Source organism: Mustela lutreola, chromosome 2, assembly GCF_030435805.1.
Source record: "Mustela lutreola isolate mMusLut2 chromosome 2, mMusLut2.pri, whole genome shotgun sequence".
NCBI lineage: Eukaryota > Metazoa > Chordata > Mammalia > Carnivora > Mustelidae > Mustela > Mustela lutreola.
The window spans coordinates 15572184-15593318 of record NC_081291.1 but is presented as its reverse complement, the minus strand read 5'-3'; the positions used below and the strand labels follow the sequence as shown (position 1 = coordinate 15593318).

General features: G+C 49.5%; 2 protein-coding genes across 3 annotated transcripts in view; both read right to left on the bottom strand.

Moving 5' to 3' along the window:
• Nucleotides 1–8107: 8107 nt before the first annotated feature.
• TMEM42 (transmembrane protein 42) lies at nucleotides 8108–12685 on the bottom strand. The gene is made up of 3 exons (XM_059160664.1): nucleotides 12430–12685; nucleotides 9705–9851; nucleotides 8108–8753 (listed from the first exon to the last, which is right to left on the bottom strand). The coding sequence occupies exons 1-3, from the start codon at nucleotides 12619–12621 to the stop codon at nucleotides 8610–8612; spliced, it is 483 nt and encodes a 160-aa protein (XP_059016647.1). The 5' UTR covers nucleotides 12622–12685; the 3' UTR covers nucleotides 8108–8609.
• A 2753-nt stretch (nucleotides 12686–15438) lies between these two features.
• The window catches only part of KIF15 (kinesin family member 15), a 70806-nt gene continuing 65109 nt past the window's right edge, over nucleotides 15439–21135 (bottom strand). For both annotated transcript variants that reach the window (XM_059160653.1, XM_059160654.1), the window contains exons 32-35: nucleotides 20803–20840; nucleotides 16746–16911; nucleotides 16394–16525; nucleotides 15439–16057 (exon numbers count right to left, since the gene is read on the bottom strand). In XM_059160653.1, coding sequence (XP_059016636.1) covers nucleotides 15995–16057; nucleotides 16394–16525; nucleotides 16746–16911; nucleotides 20803–20840 — 399 coding nt within the window. In that variant the 3' untranslated portion in view covers nucleotides 15439–15994. The remainder of the gene's footprint in view (nucleotides 16058–16393; nucleotides 16526–16745; nucleotides 16912–20802; nucleotides 20841–21135) is intronic.

Here is a 21135-nt window from a genome sequence, read left to right as displayed (position 1 = left end):
ATTTATTTATTTATTTATTTATTTATTTTTTATCTGACAGGGATCACAAGTAGGCAGAGAGGCAGGCAGAGAGTGAGAGGGGGAAGCAGGCGTGATCCCAGGCTCCCTGCTGAGCAGAGAGCCCGATGCGCTCCCAGGACCCTGAGGCGAAGGCAGAGGCTTTAACCCACTGAGCCTCCCAGGTGCCCCAGTTGCTGGGGTTGAATTTACAAAGGAGCCTCAAAAGAGAGTGCAGCCTGGGCCTCTAGCGACCTCTCAGGTGGCGTGGCTGGACGGCGCTTTGCACCCCTCCAACCAGAAAGAGCAAAGGCTGGTGCACCTGGGCGGCTCAGTTGGTTAGCCGTCTGCCTTCCGCTCGGGGCATGATCCCAGGGTGCTGGGATCGAGTCCCACATCGGGCTCCTGGCTCAGCGTGGAGTCTGCTTCTCCCTCTCCCTCTGCTCCTCCCGCTTGCTCGTGCTCTCTGTGCCCATCTCAAGAATAATAATAACTAAAATCTTAAAAAAAGAAAAGAAAGAAAGAAAGAAAGAAAGGAGGAAAGTCCATCCCCACAGCCTGGAGTGGCCAGAAGGAAGGTCTGGCTGACACCATCATAACCTCGCCCCCCACACCCCAGGCTGTAGGTGTCCTCCTGTCCCGCCTCGTGGCACCGTTCATGCTTGTGCCTTCGGGACCCATGCTGACTTGAGAGCAATTGGGGGGAGGGAAGGCGGACAGACGCTGAGCCCCAAGGAAACCTGCAAAAATCCTAATGGGCAATTCTAGGTCCTAGGGAACAAAGCAAATCCCTCTTCAGGTGTGCTGGGCAGCCTCTCACTTGGGCTTCTGGGATGGCCGCCTCCTGCCTTGCGGAACCCCCTCTCCTAGAGTGTGGGCTGTGCCTGGTGACTCATTTCCAGAAAAGAAAGCAGGAAAAGTGCTGCGATGTCACTTCTGAGATTAGGTTACAAGGCGCCTGTGACCTCCGCCCTGAGTGACGCCTCGGCTAACCCTGCCAGCTCTCAGAGCCCCTTTTTAATTATTTTTTAATTTTTAAGGTTTTATTTATTTGAAAGAGAGAGTATGGTTGGGGCGTCAGAGGGAGAGGGAGAAGCAGACTCCCTGCAGAGTGGGAAACCCGACACGGGGCTTGCTCCCAGGACCTGGGGATCATTACCTGAGCCAAAGGCAGACCCTTTAACCGACTGAGCCACCCAGGTGCCCCTTGGAGGCCCTTTTTAAAACCATTGGTTCGGGGTGCCTGACCAGCTCAGTTGGTAGAGCATGAGACTTGATCTCGGGGTTGTGAGTTCAAGCCCACTTTGGGTATGGAGATCACTTAAAATCTTAAAAAAAAAAAAAATTCATTCGGCTCTATCATGACCTCCGGGGACTCCCTGTTGCTCCTAGAATCAGATCCACCCCCTTCCTATTGCCCGCCTAGGGCCCTCCGTGGGCATCTCCAGCCTGCCCACCCTCCCCCGACCTCCCAGCAAAGACCAGGTCTCTGGTCCTCAGAGGACACCATTGGGTGGCTGGCGTCCCCTCCCTGGGGGCCTTTGCACTCGCTGCGTTCCCTGCCAGGACCCCTGCTCTCAGGTCTGCCTGGGCTGGGGCGGGGCAGGGGAGTGGCTCCAGAGAAGCCTTCCCCGCCCTGGCTGATTCAGCCCCACCTGATTCGGTCCCACCTGGGGACCCTCGGGCTTTGGTCGCTTCAGCGCATGAGTCCTTTTCTGAAATTGTCTTGTACTCTTGTTGGCTTGCGGGTCCCACTCCCTCTGTTAGAACAGGCAAGTGGAGGAAAGCTGGGACGTGTCCCCAGAACCCGGGGGGTTCCCAGGATGCAGTAGACAGACAGCAGGTGTTTGCCGAGTGAGTGATACAAGGTTACATAGTAGGTGCTCAGTAAATATTTACGGGCGGAATGCACTGTAACCGGGGACACCGTACAGCCCCTGAAGTCAGGAACAGTGATGTCCTGGGTCTCTGGACTGAGCAGGTGGCCCCCGGCACGGCACACAGCAGGTGCTTGCTTCATCGTGGCCACAGGGAAGGGCGATGCTTCCAACTGTAATCTCCACCTGCACATTGCAGGAGACCCTATGCCTCCCTCCTAGAAGGAGCGAAATGAGTTCTCTCCCAGGCAGGGGCAAAATGTATCCTCTTGTATAGATCTGTTTTGTTTCTATGGTTTCCCATAGAAAGAAGGGAAGATGCCTTTCAAAACCAACCAGCCAGCCAGCCAACCAACCAAACTCTGCTCCTATTAAACTGTTCATCTCGGGGTGCCTGGGTGTCTCAGTGGGTTAAGCCGCTGCCTTTGGCTTGGGTCATGATCTCAGGGTCCTCGGGAGGGAGCCTGCTTCCTCCTCTCTCTCTCTGCCTGCCTCTCTGCCTACTTGTGATCTCTCTCTGTCAAATATATAAATAAAATCTTAAAAAATAAAATTTAAAAAAAAACTGTTCATCTCAGCCAATCTGATGCGGGGGGAGGCTCTCTCGTTACTGTTTTGATGTTATTTCATGACAACCCCTATTACAAGTAAGACTGAGTATCTTACCACTGACCACTCTCGGCTACAGAATACTGCCCACTCACCGTCTGGGATGTGGGTCATTTTCTTTGGACCCACAGGAGCGCCTTTTTTTTTTTTTTCTTTTTTTAAATTTCTTTGATAGGCAGTGAGGGAGAGCATGAGAGGGGAGAAGGTTGGAGGGAGAAGCAGACGCCCCATGGAGCTGGGAGCCGGATGCGGGACTCCATCTCAGGACTCCAGAATCGTGACCTGAGCCGAAGGCAATGGCTTAACCAATTGAGCCACCCAGGCGCCCCATAGGAGCTCTTTTTAGGCTTCAGAGTAGCTTCTGTTTATTCATTACCTCCCCGCTCCGAGTTCTGCTACACATTTTTTTAACTTTTCTGCAATTGGTTTCTCTATCTTCCCCTTTGTTTCTAGGTTTCCAGTTTCCTGGGAAACATCTTCCCTCCAAGATGGTTCTTCACACTGCCTTCGTTTTCTTCTCTGCTTTACAGTTTCATCTTTGGCCTTTCTGGAATTTATCGTGGACAGCGGCATGAGGTAGCGAACCAGGCTTACTTCTCTCTAAAAGCCAACAGGTGGTCTCAGCGTGGCGAAAGGCACGATCTCCCTTTTATGACCCTTTAACCACACCTCCCACGATTGCCTGGGTCCCTGAAATGTCCTGATGTCCTGGAGGCGTTTCGAGAATAAATGCAGGGCGGCTCATGGGACCACAGTGTAGGCAGCGTGACCACACGGAGGCACCGCAGGCAGGTGGTGATGTTACCTGGGTGAGCCCAGCAGCACCAACCCGCTGCCACCAGCACCCCAGCACTGGTGGGACATCTGCTGGAGTCAAGTGTTTTGTTTTGCTTTGTTTTTAAAGATCTTATTTTATTTTATTTTTTTAAAGTTTTTAAGATCTTATTTATTTATTTGACAGAGAGATCACAAGTAAGCAGAGAGGCAGGCAGAGAGAGAGGAGGAAGCAGGCTCCCCGGTGAACAGAGAGCCCCACCCGGGTCTCAATCCCAGGACCCTGAGATTATGACCTGGGCCAAAGGCAGAGGCTTACTTAACCCACTGAGCCTCCCAGGCACCCTGGAAACAAGTTCATTATCCAAGAGATGTTTGCAAGGATTTTCAGCCTCTGTAAGGCCTGTCTGTGTCTTCTCTCCTCGCTGTGGTCTTAATTTGCATTTCCCTATCTCTAGTGAGATTGAAGCTTTTCAAATGTTTATTACCTGTTCTCAGTTTCCCCAGAAGCTTGGGTGACCCAGGCAGTTAAGTACCTGATTTCCCGTTTTCACTCAGGTCCTGATCTCAGGAAGGAGAGGTCAAGCCCCGCATCCGGCTCCAGGCCCAACGCAGAGGCTGCTTAAGACTCTCTCTGTCCCTCCCCTCTCTGCATGCTGTCGCTCTCTAAAAATAAATCTTTTTTTTTTTTTTTTTTTTTTTTTTTTTAGTGTTCAGCTGTTCAAGCTTCCTCTTCTGTGAATGATCAACTCATGCACTTTGCCCAATTTTCTTTTTGAGGTGTATTGTCTTTTCTTCATGATTTGAAATGTAAGGAACTTTGAGAAAAGAACTTCTACGGGCCCCTCCGACCACATCTGATAGCCACCTTACCTGGCGCTCTGCCCCTGGACGTAAGTCCTGACCTCTGCGAGACGAGAGTGAGATGTCGGCACGCCTTGCTCAAGTGAGACGTTGAGTGTGCACCAGACCCCAGCTCAGGTCTTCCTTTTACCTTCAGTCTCCCCACTGATATAGTTCACTGCCCCTTTTGTCCCCATCTTCTCTGCCACCTACTGACATAAAATTTAGGGGCCCCTGGGTGGCTCAGTGGGTTAAAGCCTCTGCCTTCAGCTCAGGTCATGATCTTAGGGTCCTGGGATCAAGCCCTGCATGAGGCTCTCTGCTCAAGCAGGGAGATTTCGTAGGAAATCTCATTGAAAGTGACTTCACCGCTGGCTGTCTCCAATCCCTCTTCCCGCTGTTGGGCTGGCAGAAAGAAAGGGCTACTTAAGATGGCCAAAGTCCCCGCCACAAAGCCTGAGCTCGGACAGGAGAACAAAGACCCAAGCAGGAATCTGAAAACCCTCCCGCCCGGGCTCCCGTGGAAATATCCAAATAAAGGAAACTTGCCAAAAGACCCCGAACTCCCCTCGAGGCCCCTTAAAAGCCCCCTTCTCCCTGCCTTGGGCGCGACTTCCGCCACTCTGCTTTACAGAGTCGGGGAACCTCGCCCGAGGGTGCCCACCTCCTCCCGGCGCAACTGTCCTGGCTCCCCTTCTCCTAGCCCTGAAACTTCGCTGGAGAGTGTTTTAAATAAATCTTGCCTTGCACCCACTTTGCCTGGTGTTGTGTTTTATCTCGCCGGAAAAACTTTACACCTGCCATTCCCTCTTTTCTCAGTTTGGTTTGGTTTTCATTTGAAATTGAATTCAATTTCAATTTCGATTCAAATACAATTAAGACATAAAATTTAGGGGGCCCCTGGGTGGCTCAGTGGGTTAAAGCCTCTGCCTTCAGTTCAGGTCATGATCTCAGGGTCCTGGGATCGAGCCCCGCATTGGGCTCTCTGCTCAGCAGGGTGCCTGCTTCCTTCTCTCTCTGCCTGCCTCTCTGCCTATTTGTGATCTCTGTCTGTCAAATAAATAAATAAAATCTTTTTTTTTTTAAAAGTAAATGACCTCAGTGGGTTAAGTCTCTGCCTTCGACTCCGGTCATGATCTCAGGGTCCTGGGATCGAGCCCCGCATCGGGCTCTCTGCTCAGCGGGGAGCCTGCTTCCCCCTCTCTCTCTCTGCCTACTTGTGATCTCTTTCTCTCTCTTTGAAAAAAAATTTAAAAAATAAATAAATAAATAAAAAATAAAGTAAATGGCAATTCAGTGGTGTTAAAAACACTATGTCGTGCAACAGTCCCTACTTATCCATCTCCAGAACGTTTTTGCCCCAAACTGGAACTCTGTCTCCATTGAACACTAACTCCCCATTCCTCTCCTCTCTGTCCCAGAGCAACCCCCTTCCTACTCTCTGTCTGTGAATTTGCCTCTCCTTGGCCTCTCATGTAAGTGGGATCAGACACTATTTGTCACTTGGTGTCTGGCTTATTTAGCTTAGCAAACTCTACAAGGTTCATCTCTGCAGCCCGTGTGTTAGACCTTCATTCCTTTTTATAGCTGAACAGCCTATTGTATGTATATTACCACATTGTTTATCCAGAATGTTTCCACCTTCTGGTCATTGTAATTAACATATTATGAACACAAGTATCTGTGTGAGTCTCTGCTTTCAATTCTTTTTGTGCATGTGCCAAACTATCCCCCACCATGGTACCATTTTACATTCCCACCGGCAATGCACAAGGGCTCCACATTCTCCACTCTCACCAAGACTTGTCATCTTTTGTGGTTTGTTTTGTTCTGATGATAGCCTTCCTAATCGGCATGAGAAGCTATCTCATTGTGGTTTAGATTGGCATTTTCATGGTGACTAGCGACTTGGTCATACACAGATGGCCAAGAAACCCCTTCCATGGGCTTCTTGGCTATCTATGTATCTTCTTTGGAGAAATGTGTGTTCATGTCCTTTGCCTGCTTTGAAGTTGAATTTTTTTGTTGTTGTAAAAGTTCTTTATATATTCTGGATATTAATCCTTTTTCAGATCTATAATTTGCAAAATATCTCACATTCTGTAGGTTATGTGTTCACTCTTCTTTTTTTTTTTTTTTTCAAGAGTGGATTTTATTATTTTTTTTTCAAAGGTTCTATTTATTTGACAGAGAGAGAGATCACAAGTAGGCAGAGAGGCAGGCAGAGAGAGAAGGGGAAACAGGTTCCATGCTGAGCAGAGAGCCCAATGCGGGGCTCGATCCCAGGACCCTGAGATCATGACCTGAGCTGAAGACCGATGCTTAACCCATTGAGCCACCCAGGCGCCCCTGTAGTCATTCTCTTGATGGTGTCCTGTGATGTACAAAAATTCTCAATTTTGATGAGGTCTAATTTATTTCTCTTTTGTGCTGCCTGTGCCTTAGGTGTCAAAAAAATCATTGCCAAACCCAATGTCATGAAGCTTTTCCTGGGTTTTCTTCTAAGAGCTCGTAGTTTTAGTTCTTATAATTTTAGGTCTTCAAGGGATGCCTGGGTGGCTCAGTCACTGAAGCCACTGCCTTTGGCTCAGGTCATGATCCCAGGGTCCTGGGATCAAGTCCTGAATTGGGCTCCCTGCTCAGTGCAGAGCCTGCTTCTCCCTCTGCCTCTGCCTGCCACTCTGCCTGCTTGTCCTCTCTCTCTGACAAATAAATAAATAAACCTTAATTTTAGGTCTTCCATTCATTTTGAGTTCCATTTTCTATATGATGAAAGGGTCCAACTTCATTCTTTTGCATACAGATATCCAGTTTCTCCAGCACCAGCTGCCAAAAGACTGCCCTTTCCCACTGAAGGGTCTCGATGCTCTTCTCAAGGGGCTTGGGTTCTCGACTCCGTACCCCTGGTTCATGTCTAGATGTTGGTACTATACCGTTTTCATTATGTAGCTTTGCAGTAAGGTTTGGAATCAGGGTGGGTAAGTCCTCAGGGTGGGTAAGTCCTCAGACACTGTTTTTCTTTCTTAAGATTGTTTTGGCTATTCAGGGGCCCCTTAAGGACGCCTATGACTCTTAGGATGGGCTTTCCTATTCCTGCAAAAAAAAAAAAAAAAAAAAAAAACAAGCACGGAGGTGGGATTGGACACGCTAGACTCGAGAACTGTTGAGATACAAGTGTGGGGGGTAACTCAAGCGTGGTGAGCGGGGGTGTGAGGGCTGGAGAGGTGCACTAAGGCCGGATCCCACTCACTAGGAGCCACAGGACGGTTTTTGGAAGCTCATCTGTCAGCTGTCCGATGAGTCCTAGAGGGCCAAGCAGGGCCGAGGAGGGCCTACAGGGCCTCCCCTGGGCGGAGAGGAGGGGCAGCCTGGACATGTCCCTTGTCCCTCCCTCTCCCCCACTGCCTCCTGGCCACCAAGTCCCTCCCCCTGCAGGGAGTGTCTGAAACGGACATGGAGACAGGCCTTGGAGAGAGCTGCGAGGGCCCTGGGACATCCCGGGGAAGCCTCCCCACCCCACACAACGAACCTGAAGCTCCACACGAGGGAACAAGCAGCATACAGACCACTTGGGACTAGGAATTACACTCACACTGCGTCAGATACGATAAAGTCACAGGGATCCGAGAAAAACAATCAAAGGGCAGAGAGGGTTACAGGGAGAATGAGGAGGCAAGAGCAGCCTCTGAGCCGGTTTCCTTTCCCACCAAGTAAAACAAAACTAGGTCCCCAAAGTGAGGTCAGGCCTTCCTCTTGGCGCACCAAGAAGATGGGCAGATGCTGCTGAAACTGAAGAGCGCTATCCAGCCTGGGTGGCATCAGGAAGGGACCATGTGCTCGAGCTCGAGCTGGGCGGGCAGCTGAGCCCCAGGGTCCAGGGGGCGAGGGCAGCTCCCAACTCCAATGGCTGAGGCTCACCCAGGTTGCTTCCTCTTATTCCAAAATATCAGGAAAAGAAAGGAAAGGGGAGGGCGCATAGGAAAGCATTAAGATTCCACACCGGCTACTTTTCACTTACAAACCAAAAGATTTATTAATCCAGCTTCCCTTCCCTCGCTGAACTGCAGAAGCATGACGCAGGTACCCCGGTCCAGCCACGTGGAGGTGTCGGAAAGCTCCCCCGGAACGCACCCCCGTGTCACCTGCCGGCCCTCCGTCCGGCCACAGGATTGCAATTACAGCGCGGTCTCGAGGCCCAACACCCCGCAGACCGACCCCGGGATCTCCAGCGTCTGCCACGGGGCACTGGGGTGGGGGTCAGGGTTGTGAGCATTGAAAGCACCACCCATGTGTATCGAGAAGGCTTCAGGCCGAACACGCGTGCGCCTGTCCTTCCCCTTCCAGAAGCTGCGGCGGGCCACCCTCGAGCCTGCTGGGTCAGGGGCCCATTTCCCTCAGGAACATCTCCACCTGGCCAATGGTCAGAAGGCCCGGGAGGTGGTCCCCACACGCCATCCCGCACCCGGGCCGCTGTGCTGTCTCTCTGGCGGGTCCCCCCGGCACCTGCTGTTACTGCTGCTTGCGTTCGGCGGTGGCCTTCCCGCTGGGGGGCAGCTTCCTGTGGATCAGGCTGAGTCCGCAGAGGATGAGGAACACGCCTCCCCACCACAAGACCTCCTGGCACTCTCCATACAACACAAAACCCAGGAAGGCCTGTGAGACAGAGACCGCGGTGAGGTCACGGCCACATGTGCCCGCAGGACTTGACCGTGGTAAGTAGGCACCGCCTCACTCCCCCTGGGGCCGAATGCCCTCCTGGGGCAGGAGGAAAGGTCTGGAGCTGGAAGTCGGGGGCTTGAGCCCAGCTGTCACCTTTCACAAGTCACTATTCATGGTTGGCTCACCCGCGGGGGCGGGGGAGGGTGCCCTCCTCCCAGCCCCGGCCCCCAAGCCAAGTGCACAAGAAAGACCAGCAAGAGGCCAGCCGCTAAGGCCCAGCACAGAGCTGGCGCCGGGTGTTTGCTGATCTAAACCGGCAGGCCAAGTCCTCCCTCCCTCAACGGCAGGACCTATGGGGCTCAGACCCACCTGGCTGACCTCAGGCTATCAGAGGAAAGAGCATCCGCCCTCCCCATCTCATGCTCAAGTTCACAGAGCCCTACGCATCCGTTTGCCCAGAGGCGGCCGAGACTTGAGAATGAGGGCTGCAGCCTGGAAGGGCCGCACGCAGGGAGGCCTTTTTTTTTTTTTTTTTTTTTTTTTTCTTTTTCTTTTAAAGATTTTATTTATTTATTTATTTGACAGACAAATCACAAGGAAGCAGAGAGGCAGGCAGAGAGAGAGAGAGAGGGAAGCAGGCTCCCTGCTGAGCAGAGAGCCCGATGTGGGGCTCGATCCCAGGACCCCGAGATCATGACCTGAGCCGAAGGCAGAGGCATTAACCCACTGAGCCATCCAGGCGCCCCACAGGGAGGCCTTTTTAAAAAGACTTCGTACCTAGCTAGCTGGAGAATTCGGCCAGGGTTTGAGATGGGAGGAGCAGCCATCAGGGGTCAAGCCACCGCCCAAACTCAAGTTGGCTCCTGTCTAGGAGGGCGGGAGTTCCCCCAAATTCCCCGGAACCCAGCTTTGGGACAGGGGGACTGCACCCCCAAGGCTACTCACCGAGCTGAGGATGTTTGAAAATGTCACCGTGACGGACGCAATGGCCGAAGACATGGAGAAACTGAGGCCCCGGCTAAAGAACGTCCACATCAGAGAATTGGTGGTCGCCATCATGATGACGCCTAAGATGCAGAAGGCCATGTTCACCTGTGGGATAAAGTGTCACTGCGGCCACGCCCAGCCACAGCGGACCTTCGGCCCCCCTCACAGCACTCCCAGGGGCCTGATTACGCGCAGCTGGGCCCTGCTGAGATCCTGCCATGGCCAGGGTAGGTGGTCCTCAGAGCTTTCCTGCACAGCACTCCACCTAACGCTGGGCTCAGCGCACCCATTTTATAGCTGAAATAAACTGAGACTTACCTGGCCGTCTTGCCAGCCAGGTGCCCTGGGGCAGAGCAAAAAGCTAATCGGTAACCAGTACTTTGTTTTGAACACAAGTCCCTTGCTGGTGTTGGGGACTGGAGCAGAGGGCAAGCAGTTATTAGTCCATATATAGTGAGAGCAAATCGGGGGGCAGAGTCCTCACTTCCTGGCATCAGATAAAGCATGAATTCACCATGCCCCCCACCCCCACCCCGTGCAGGCTACAGGACACTCAGGCCAGTCCTTCTGGGCATTCGGGAGCTTTCACTCTGGGCCAGGCCCTGTGGCCAGTGTCTTAAGTGCATTCTCATTTATTCCTTAACTTCGCTTTACAGATAAGGAACCTAAGGCATTAGTAACTTGCCTCAAGTGCCTCTAGCCCGTGGAAGCCTCCAGGATTGAAAACCAGGCAGTGGCTCCATGCTCTTAACCAGGACACAGCCCTGCTCAGGGAAAACCCCCACTACTCAACTAGCGATCCCAGACATCACTTTGAGTCCTTGCAGCCTTTTTTAAAGGTGAGAGCCTGGAAAGGAAAGGATCTTAAGCCTCCTGCACAAAGAACATGCAGACCCCTTGCTTGGTTTTCGATTAGAAAACAGGGGCGCCTGCGTGGCTCAGTGGGTTAAGCCTCTGCCTTCGGCTTGGGTTGTACTCTCGGGGTCCTGGAATCGAGCCCCACATCGGGCTCGCTGCTCAGCAGGAAGCCTGCTTCTCCCTCTCTCTTTGCCTGCCTCTCTATTTGTGATCTCGGTCAAATGAATGGATAAAATATAAAAAACCAAAAAAAACCCAAAACCTGCTTGCAGACAGAGCTGCCTCCTCTGGGGTGCTCATCTAAATATCATACTATTGTTTCTTTCTTTTTAAAAATGATTTTATTTTTGAGTAATCTCTACACCCAACGTGGGACTCAAACTCACAACCCCAAGACCAAGCAGTGCATGCTCTACTGACTGAGCCACCCAGGTGACCCTCATACTCTTATTTCTTGTACCAGTTTTCTAGCTGTTGACTCTATTAGTGTCTTAAGGAAAGGATGTCTTGGGGCGCCTGAGTGGCTCAGTCCGTTCAGTGTCTGCCTTCAGCTCTGGTAGTGATCCCGGGGTTCTGGGATCAGGCCCTGCAAGGCATCAGGCTTTCTGCTCAGCAAGGAGCCTGCTTCCCCCTCTCCCTCTCTCCACTGCTCTGCCTACTTGTGATCTCTCTCCGTGTGTCAAGTAAATAAAATCTTAAAAAAAAAAAAAAAAAAAAAGGAAAGCGTGTGCCTGCAGAATTTTCACAAAAGCCTCGTATGCACTAGGGCAACCTGCTGAGGTAGTTATTGAGACCTGGAGCACAACGAAACAGACTAGGAAACCTCATCCTAGTCCAGGTACTCATCCCCTTTGGGCTTCCGGAATTATACCCAACAGGACACTAACCTCAAGCATGGTGGTTCTGCCCTAAACAGGCTAGCTGGCATGGGCCAGTCTGTCCACTGTCCAGGTCAGGACCTAACCGTGGGGCGCTGGGGCAGAGAAACCCCTCCAGCAGCAGACACTGGCCTACCACTCAGGATGGGAGGGGCAGAGGTTCACTACCGCAGACGTGGGGAGGCAGTTTAGGGGTTCTCAGGAAAGCGGTAGGTTGAGGAAGGTGGTGTCCAGAATGCTCCTCTGTCCTCTCTTATGCCTACGTATCCCAAACTCCCAGTTTTCCTGGCAGCGGGGTATACCGGTCAAAACACTTGTTAAGGGATGCCAGGGTGGCTCAGTTGGTTGGGCGGCTGCCTTCAGCTCAGGTCATGATCCCAGCGTCCTGGGATCGAGTCCCACATCCGGCTCCTTGCTCGGCAGGGAGCCTGCTTCTCCCTCTGCCTCTAGCCTGCCACTCTGTCTGCCTGTGCTTGCCCGCTCTCTCTCTTTCTCTAACAAATCAATAAAAAATCTTAAAAAAAAACCAAAAACTTGTTAATTACGGAGCAAAGAGATGGGCAACGGGCTTCTCACCTAAGAGTCACGTGGAGAGAAATGTTCAGGCACAAGGGACTTAAAGTGAGAGGCAGAGAGTGGATGTAGGAACGCGAACTAGTCCAGTCGGAGGACAGACTGCAGGTCCCTGGTAGGGAAGAGGCTCAGGTCTCTTACCGCCTACACTGGACGAGGATTTGACGGGTTTGGAATGCAGGGATGCTCTCCCGCCCCCCAGCTGACTGCAGCGCCCCGCTGCGGACCGGGCGAACAGACCTGCTGGCGTGAGGCTTCGCCCTGCGCCCCCCACCCCAATCCAACCCCTTCCCCGGAGCCTCGCAGGCCCTGCAGCGCCCCTCCTCCGCCCGCGCCCACCCGCCCGCCGGCCGCAGAGGCGCCCCGGGCTCGACCTCGCTGCCGAAGGCCAGCTTGGCGGAGGCGGCGGCCAGGGCCCCGAACGCGCCGGCGCACAGGCAGTTGAACACTCCCCAGAAGCGGCGCCGCATCGCGCCGGCCTGGAGGTGAGGGGGGAATTCCGCGGGGGCGTCGGGGTAGGCGGTCGGGCACACGGCGCCGCCGGGGGACTGCGGCCCCTCGGCCATGGTGCCCGCCGCCACCTCTCCCCGCGCCAGCCACCAGCGGGACCGAACGCGCGCCGCGATTGGGCGGCGGCCTCACGTGACGCGGCGCCCACGTGAGCAGGGAGCCAAATTCCGGGCGCGGCGAGGGCCTCGGAGGGGTGGGGCCAAGCCCCGGGGGCCTCCGTGCGGCGGCCGTTGGCCTCCGTAGGTTGACCCGGGAGCTGTCCGTGGCTGCGGTCGGAAGCCGCTGTGGTTGCTGTTGTAGAACAACACTCCGGGCCCCGGCAGTGTCAGTCTTTGCCACTGGGTGTGGGCCAGCATCCGCTTTCCCCAGGAATTGGTTAAAAGTGCGGAGTCCCGGGCCCGCCCAAGACCCGGTGATCAGAATGTGCATTTCAACAAGAGCCCCAGGGGATTCACCGGCACCTTCCGGTTCGGGAGACGCAAAGTGGAAAGACGCCTCGGCAGAGGGCGCCGGAGACCCCGGCACTCGGCGGGGAGGCGGGTCCGGGGAGGGCCTCTGACAAATCAGAAGGCCCAGATGGATGCGCAATCCTCGGAGGATTTAAAAAAGAGAGTAAATCGCCCATAACCACTCCGCTCAGATAACTGGGGCTGACCTGATTTCCCATTTCCTGTGCACTTAAATGTTTAAAATGTTTGTGTGTAGGGCGCCTGGGTGGCTCAGTGGGTTGGGCCGCTGCCTTCGGCTCAGGTCGTGATCTCGGGGTCCTGGGATCGAGTCCCGCATCGGGCTCTCTGCTCAGCGGGGAGCCTGCTTCCTCCTCTCTCTCTGCCTTCCTCTCTGCCTACTTGTGATCTCTCTCTGTCGAATAAATAAATGAAATCTTTAAAAAAAAATAAAATAAAATGTTTGTGTGTAAAAAGTAGTACATGGCTTTCGAAGAGAAATGTTGGAGCGTATCAAGGACTACTTCCTCTCTCCAGGGAGATCATTATTAGAGTACTTTCTGTCTAGGCATAGTTTTATATACAGCACACGTTAAAAAATAGTTTATGTAATCTGTATGGGCTTTTTTGTTTAGCATGATTTCACAGTGAACTGTTGAGCATTTTTTTTTCCCCATTCAGGAAGTTTTCGTGAGAAGTCCTTCTTCGCCACTCTCACGGGGTGGTTTTGCGGCTCAAGTTAAAGCCTGGATAGCCCTGATAACTGCAGTTTATAGGTTGAATTGTGTCCCCCCCCGAAAAGATACGTTTCAAGGACTTCTATCAGTACCGCAAGCTACGAGAAAGGCAATGAACAGACACTCACTCCCTGGAGCCCTCGGAGAGAATAGCCTTGCCAACACCACCTTGGTTCTGGACTTCTGGCCTCCAGAAGCGATGAGAGAATGTTTGTTTTTAGCCTCCCAGTTTCTGGTCATTTGCTCCAGCAGCCCCTAGAGACCCCCATAGGTGGGTAAGACCCGAGCCTCTTCAGTACCAGCTTCAGTATTCCAACCTTCTCCCACCTCCAGAGTGATCGCAGTTTCTCTTTTCCACCTTATGCTGAATTTTATTCTTTTTATTAAGAATTTTATTTTTAAGTAATCTCTACCCCCAACATGGGGCTTGAACTCATAAACCTGAGCCCAAGAGTCCCATGCTCCACCGTCAAGCCCACCAGGTGCCCCCTACACTGATTTTTAGATCCTTTTTTTGTTTGTTTCTGGCTCTTAGGGATTAACTGATACTCTTTGGAAATTCAACTGTGCGTTAATTTTTAAAATTGTTTTTCCTCAGCTTTAGGGAGGTATAAATGACAACCCATAAAATGAAGCCATTTTGAAGTTTAATTTTTAGCTACATGTGTGCAATCATCACAAGCCAGCGCATTTCCACCACATCGAAAACGTTCCCATCGTGCCCATCCAGTCAGTCGCCCCCATCCCCAGCCACAAGCTCCTCTCTCTATGATCTGCCCTTCCTGGACATTTCATATAGATGGAATCACTCAGTATGTGGTCTTTGGGGTCTGGCACCTTTCACTTTTTTCTCTTTGTTGAGCTTCATCCATTTTGCCTCTTTTTACTGCTGAGCGTAGAAGTCTATTTTATAAAGAATGCTCAGTATCATTAGGCCTTAGGAGAATGTCAGCGATGGGCCAAGAGCAAGCACCGGGATGGCCCCAGTAAAACATCTGGCGGAACAGGAGCTGAGGAGGATGCGGAGAAACTGAGCCCCCTACTGGTGGGAGTGCGCGGTGCAAGCAAACAGGGCCTCTGCAGAGGGAAGCCAGGGTCTTTTTTTTTTTAATTTATTTTTATTTTTTTAAACATTTTATTTATTTATTTGACAGACAGAGATCACAAGCAGGCAGAGAGGCAGGCAGAGAGAGAGGAGGAAGCAGGCTCCCTGCTGAGCAGAGAGCCCGATGTGGGGCTCGATCCCAGAACCCTGGGATCATGACCGGAGCGGAAGGCAGAGGCTTTAACCCACTGAGCCACCCAGGCGCCCCAGCCAGGGTCTTAAATAAAAATTAGACAAGCTGAACCAGCAATTCCACTCCTGGCTATCTGTCTGCTCAAGCCACAGGAAACGCAGGTCCCCAGCAAGACGGGTACACAAATATTTACAGCAGCGTTATTCATAAGAGCTCCAAATTGCCAACAAGCTCAAATCTCAGTAAACGCGGCATCTCCGCACATCAGGGTATGATTCGCAATGAAAAGGAATGAAGTGATGACACACTAGGAGTTACTTGAGGGCAGGAGGGTTTGTTTGCTGTGTTCGCGGATGACCAGGGCAGGTAATAGGTACTCATTAAGTCCATGGTGAATGGACATGTCTTTAATCTGGCGCTCCCAAGTGAGAATAAAGCACTTCATTAAATGGTTAATTTTTAAGAGATTTTATTACATTTTGAAAAATGCCCATATTTACAGTCATAAAAAAATGCTCAGGAGAATACTTAAAAAGTTAAGAATACAAAAATAATCTATATTAACAAATTTGCCTATCCTATATGCTACGCTACAGGATTAACATCATGGCAAGTTTTGAAGTCACCACATACCATTAGAGCTTCCACTACAAGACTCGAAGATTCTGGTGAGTATATCTAAGGAAAAAATAACCTGGCCAACAACCACTGTAAATCTTAACTATGGCTTTTTATTTTAAAATGGCAAAAGGTTTCCCCAGTATTTACAGTTGATTGAAAGCTTTGAAATGGGATGGTAACTTTGAAACAGCAGACTGCCGACTGCCATACGGTGAGGACGGATGCAGAACACGCATCGGAAACTTGAAGGTCAGCCCCCAAAGCCACATACTCATTTAGTAATTACACTCCTTGGTTTAGCTGTTAAATGCGCTGGGGTAGGGCTTACTTTTGCAAGAGGAAAGTCTCCAGAAAGGTGATGCCTAGGTAGGTAGTTGCCCAAGATCCTTAAGATTCATTCCTTTTCTTTTCTTTTAAAAACACATTTTCAGCACGCAACTTTTCTGTCTCCTAAGAAGTAAATTAAAAAAAAAAAAGGAAAAAAGAAAAGAAAAAAAAATAAGACTCAAATGCTTACAGGAAGTTATTCTTCGCATTCATTAAGCTTATATTAAAAATTAAGACTACAGCTTTCAATTTGTAAACTACTTATAACATTACACAAGAACCTGATTATGTAGCAGTCTGACAACGGACTGGATTAGGCTTGGAATAATGACTGTTTTTTTTTTTTAATTCAGTAAATTCCCCGAAGGAAGCATAAATGCGATTTGATGAGGACACAACTCTAGTGAAACAATCATTCTAAGACCAGGCTGAGTCTCTTTCAGGCCTGTCAGAGCTTACCTCGGCGAGCCGGACGTTCTCCTTCTTCAGCCGCACCACGTACTGAATCTTCTGATGCAGGTTTTGGTGACCGACCAACTTCCCGTTCTCCTCAGCAAGACACTCCACCTGCTTCCTTAACATTTCCATCTCCTGCAGGCAAATCAATCCAGGGAGGGGGAAAATGAGCTGCTCTTAATTCTGCTTTTACAATCACATTGTTTCGGGCCTCCCCAGAGCACAGGGCGCCAGGGGGCCCAGGTTCCCGGCTCTCCCGGTCAGTGATCCCTGCGCGCGCCCAAGCGACTCAACCACGGACGCCTCCTCCCGGGCATGCCCCGAGCATATGAAAACGAGCAACACACAAATGCACCTGGAATATTCTCTCCTTTTCCTCATACAGCTCTTCCAGCTTTGACCTCAGTTGCTCCTTCTCTTGGAACGCTTTAGATTCCAAAGTCCGGGTTCGCTCGACTTCCTCAGCCATTCTAAGGCAGTCCATCTCTTTGTTCAGGAGAGTACTCTGGACTTCTTCTAGGCTGTAACAACAAACAGCGGTTTGTGGGATTCCAAAGGCAAATAACTGCAACAGTATTCAAATGAGAGAGGTTTCATGCAAGCCCAAAATTTTTATTTGAAAGCGTCACAAATATTCAGCCCTCCCCTAGTGACGGCATGGGGAGATAACAAGGGATGCAGATAGGCTTTTTTGGGTTATCTTACCCAAGACTTTCATTTTGGAAAATTCCTCAAACCATTTTCTTTCTTTCTTTCTTCTTCTTCTTTTTTTTTTTTTTTTTAAGATTTTATTTATTTATTTGACAGAGAGAGATCACAATTAGGCAGAGGCAGGCAGAGAGAGAGAGGAGGAAGCAGGCTCCCTGCTGAGCAGAAAGCCCAATGCAGGGCTCGATCCCAGGACCCTGGGATCATGACCCAAGCTGAAGGCAGAGGCTTTAACCCACTGAGCCACCCAGGCGCCCCCGCCCCCTTTTTAAGATTTTATTTATTATTTATTTGACAGACAGAGATCCCAAGTAGGCAGAGAGGCAGGCAGAGAGAGAGAGAGAAGAGGACACAGGCTCCCTGCCAAGCAGAGAGCCCAATGCGGGGCTTGATCCCAGGACCCTGGGATCATGACCTTGAACTGAAGACAGAGGCTTTAACCCACTGAGCCACCCAGGCACGGCAAACCATTTTCTAAATCATAAAAATTTAAAATGGAAACTTCTAGATCTGGCCCCTTTGGAACAAATGTAATTTAAGTATTATTACAGTATGCATGGTTTATTCAATGTCCCATATCTTAATTCTTTTGGATTTAAAAAAAACTGATTCTCAACCATAAGGCACCATTCATTTCTTCAAGGATGTGCTATTCAGAATTCAGACACTATACAACTATCAACTAAAAAGAAAAACAAGGAACAAAGTTACCATGGAATTACATAGAACTGCACTGCTTTAGGGTGCCTGGGTGGCTCAGCAGGTTAAGCATCTGTCTTCGGCTCGGGCCATGATCTCAGGGTCCTGGGATCAAGGCCTGCGTCGGGCTCTCTGCTTGGCAGGGAGCCTACATCTCCCTCTCTCTGCCTGCCTCTCTGCCAAGAGGCCACAAGCAAGCAAAGCAGAAGAATGGGAAGGGTATGGGTCCCTGATGGCATTACTCAGTCAATGCACCTCCAGACCTCTTGTGATACAAAATTAAGCATCTCCTGCCTATACCTGTTAGCGTGGAATTCAGTTCCTTGTAGCTTTTTAAGCATCCTCACATACACAAACAGATAATTTTTTAAAAGCTTTTACTTATTTATTTGACAGCGATCACAAGTAGGCAGAGATACAGGCAGAGAGAGAGAGAGGAGGAAGCAGGCTCCCTGCCAAGCAAAGAGCCCGATGTGGGACTCCATCCCAGGACTCTGAGCCGAAGGCAGAGGCTTAACCCACTGAGCCACCCAGGCATCCACAAATAGATAACATTATTGTGAGAATCACTGCTGTAGGTTGAGACCGATAAAACTGGGTGTGCCACTTTCTTTTTTTTTTATAACTTATTTTTTTTTAAAGATTTATTTATTTATTTGACAGAGAGAGATCACAAGTAGGCAGAAAGGCAGGCAGAGAGAGAGAGGAGGAAGCAGGCTCCCTGCTGAGCAGAGAGTCCGACTCGGGACTCGATCCCAGGACCCTGAGATCATGACCTGAGCCGAAGGCAGCAGCTTAACCCAATGAGCCACCCAGGCACCCCGGTTGTGCCACTTTCTACTGTGTGTTTTCCTTGCCCACAGCGTGAGGTCCTGTATCTTCTAGGGACAGTGTGTCACTGGAGACTCTTGGTTCCTAGATTATGAAATAAATTACATGCCAACTGAGCTTTTATTCTTTTTACGAGAATGTCTAAAATAGCTATTATTTCTGAAAGAGCTGCAATTCTACAAACTGCACAGCGGGATTCTCAGAGATCCTGTAAGTGAGCCGTGTTTCCACCCTAGCTCTACAATGATTGACCGCTTGGGAGCCAGTCCCTGAACTGCTCATACGTACAGCAAAGCATGGAATGAGTTCTGTTCCACAATACCCTCTGATGCTATAAAGCCAATAACTGGGTAACAAATCTTTACACAAAATGGGTGGTCTTTGTCAGTTGATCATTAGAAAGAATTTGTGACTGGGGCGCCTGGGTGGCTCAGTGAGTTGAGCGTCTGCCTCTGGCTCAGGTCATGATCCAGGGTCCTGGGATCAAACTACACATGGGGCTCCCTGCTCGGTGGGAGGCCTGCTTCTCCCTCTGTCTGCTGTTCCCCTTGCTTATAACGCTCTCTCTCTCTGTCAAATAAATAAAATCTTAAAATTATCTGATGACAGATAATCATGTAATTTTTGACATGCTAACTTGAATGGAGTTCAAATAATTGCATGACAGGACTCAACAAAATTCCAGTTGCTGCCATTTACTTACTATGTGAATGCGATTTCTCAGCACTTACAGCTATAAAAACAGAAAGTAGGAACAGAGGGGATCCTGAATGCTGTCTCATTCCAGAATTAAGTATAACAGAATGAGTAACTGAAGCTAAAATGCACTGGGAGATGAATTTCCATTTAAATATTACTACATATCATAATTTATAAAAAGTTTTAATAAATAAAGGGCACCACGATTAATAATAATTGAAATGAAAACTCAATCCAGAAGAAAATACAGCACTAGAGCCAGCTATACAAATACAAATTAATTTCACAACACAAGAAACTTTAACAAATGACTTCCCATTTATATATATATATATTTGCTGCCTAGTGATATGGTAGGGTAATCAACAAAAAATTTGCCCAAAAATGTATTAATTCGGACAATTAATAAATTAGGATATAATTCTGTGTAGGTATGAAGCGGAAATTCAATTTGAAAGGACAAAGGAACAATGTACGACTTTTGATTTAGGAATTTGTTCCTGTATCATTAAAGTAGAAAGTAGCAGGTCAGTTGGATAGAAAGTAGCAGGTCAGTTGGATACTTTGAAGAGAACACTACCGGAGCTTTATTTCTATGGCCAGTTCAAGGAGAGGCTCTCTACAGAACAATGGCTGGAACAAAACTGGAGACGTGTCCAAAGTGGAATCTGAACCCACACCTTTGTTGCAGAGACCAGAAGGCCGGACCATGAGAAGCAGGAACTGGAGTCTATGACTAAGACCATTTGGCCACCCTGACACCAAGAACTTTATTCCTACATGGTACTATTTTCAGTATGTGAGAACTTCTACCCTTTGCTTCAATTTAAAGTTTCAGTGAGAAATTTTAGACATAAAGTCGACTCCAAAAAATGTGCAGAAGGGTACATGGTGTTTCAAAATTCTCTTAGGAGGTTTGGGGTGCTTGGGTGGCTCAATTGTTGGGCATCTGCCTTCAGCTCAGGTCATGATCCTAGGGTCCTAGGATCAAGCCCTGCTTCGGGATCCCTGCTCAGCAGGAAGCCTGATTCCCTCTCCCCATGCCTGTGTTCTCACTCTCGCTGTCTCTCTCTCTGCCAAATCAATCAATGATCAATCAATCAATCATTCTTTTAGGAGGTTTATTCAGGTTTATTCTGGATGAATATTCAGAATATACTCTCTTCCTAATGTTTTACCATTTTATTTGTTAATACCAACCAGTTTATATATTTTGAACTCAATAGGAAAGAGAGTGTATTTCCCTCATCTAAGAATGAGGTGAGTTTATAAGATTCCATAAATTCATATGAGAACTAGATGAAAAAATTAAAATCCTCTTTACAGAACACATAGGAAAGAGACCCAAGGTTTTAAATTGGAGGAAACCAGAAGAAGGAAAGGAGTTACTTACCTTGTGGATATAGTATTTCTTCCCTTAGAGGAAAAGAAATTAAAGACCTACAAGAACTTGAATTACAAAACTGTGAACTTACTCTGCTTTCATTTTCAGCATTTCTTCAACCAATTTATTCTGTAATAAGATAAAAAGAAAAAGATGGCTTTTTACCATTGCTAAGAAAAAAATTATAGTAAGCAGTCCACTCTCCCTCATAGTAATGAGATCACTTAACCCAATATCCTCTTCCACATCCCAATGGTGTACCCCTTCAAGGGGGTGCCTGTCTCTTAAGACTTCACGCACCACGCCCTCTGAGGCCTCCCATGGGCACCCTATACCTGCTTTTATTCTACATAGAAAACTCTGTGTGGGGATGCCGGCAGGAGGCTATTCGCTGAAACACGAAGACAAATTCACTCTTATTTCA

Coding starts and splice junctions, on each gene's coding strand:
- TMEM42 (XM_059160664.1), bottom strand. CDS start 12,621: ATGGCCGAGGGGCCGCAGTCCCCCGGCGGCGCCGTGTGCCCGACCGCC. Junction 9,852..12,429: donor AGCTGGCCTTCGGCAGCGAG/GTCGAGCCCGGG, acceptor TTTATCCCACAG/GTGAACATGGCCTTCTGCAT. Junction 8,754..9,704: donor TTTCAAACATCCTCAGCTCG/GTGAGTAGCCTT, acceptor TCTGTCTCACAG/GCCTTCCTGGGTTTTGTGTT.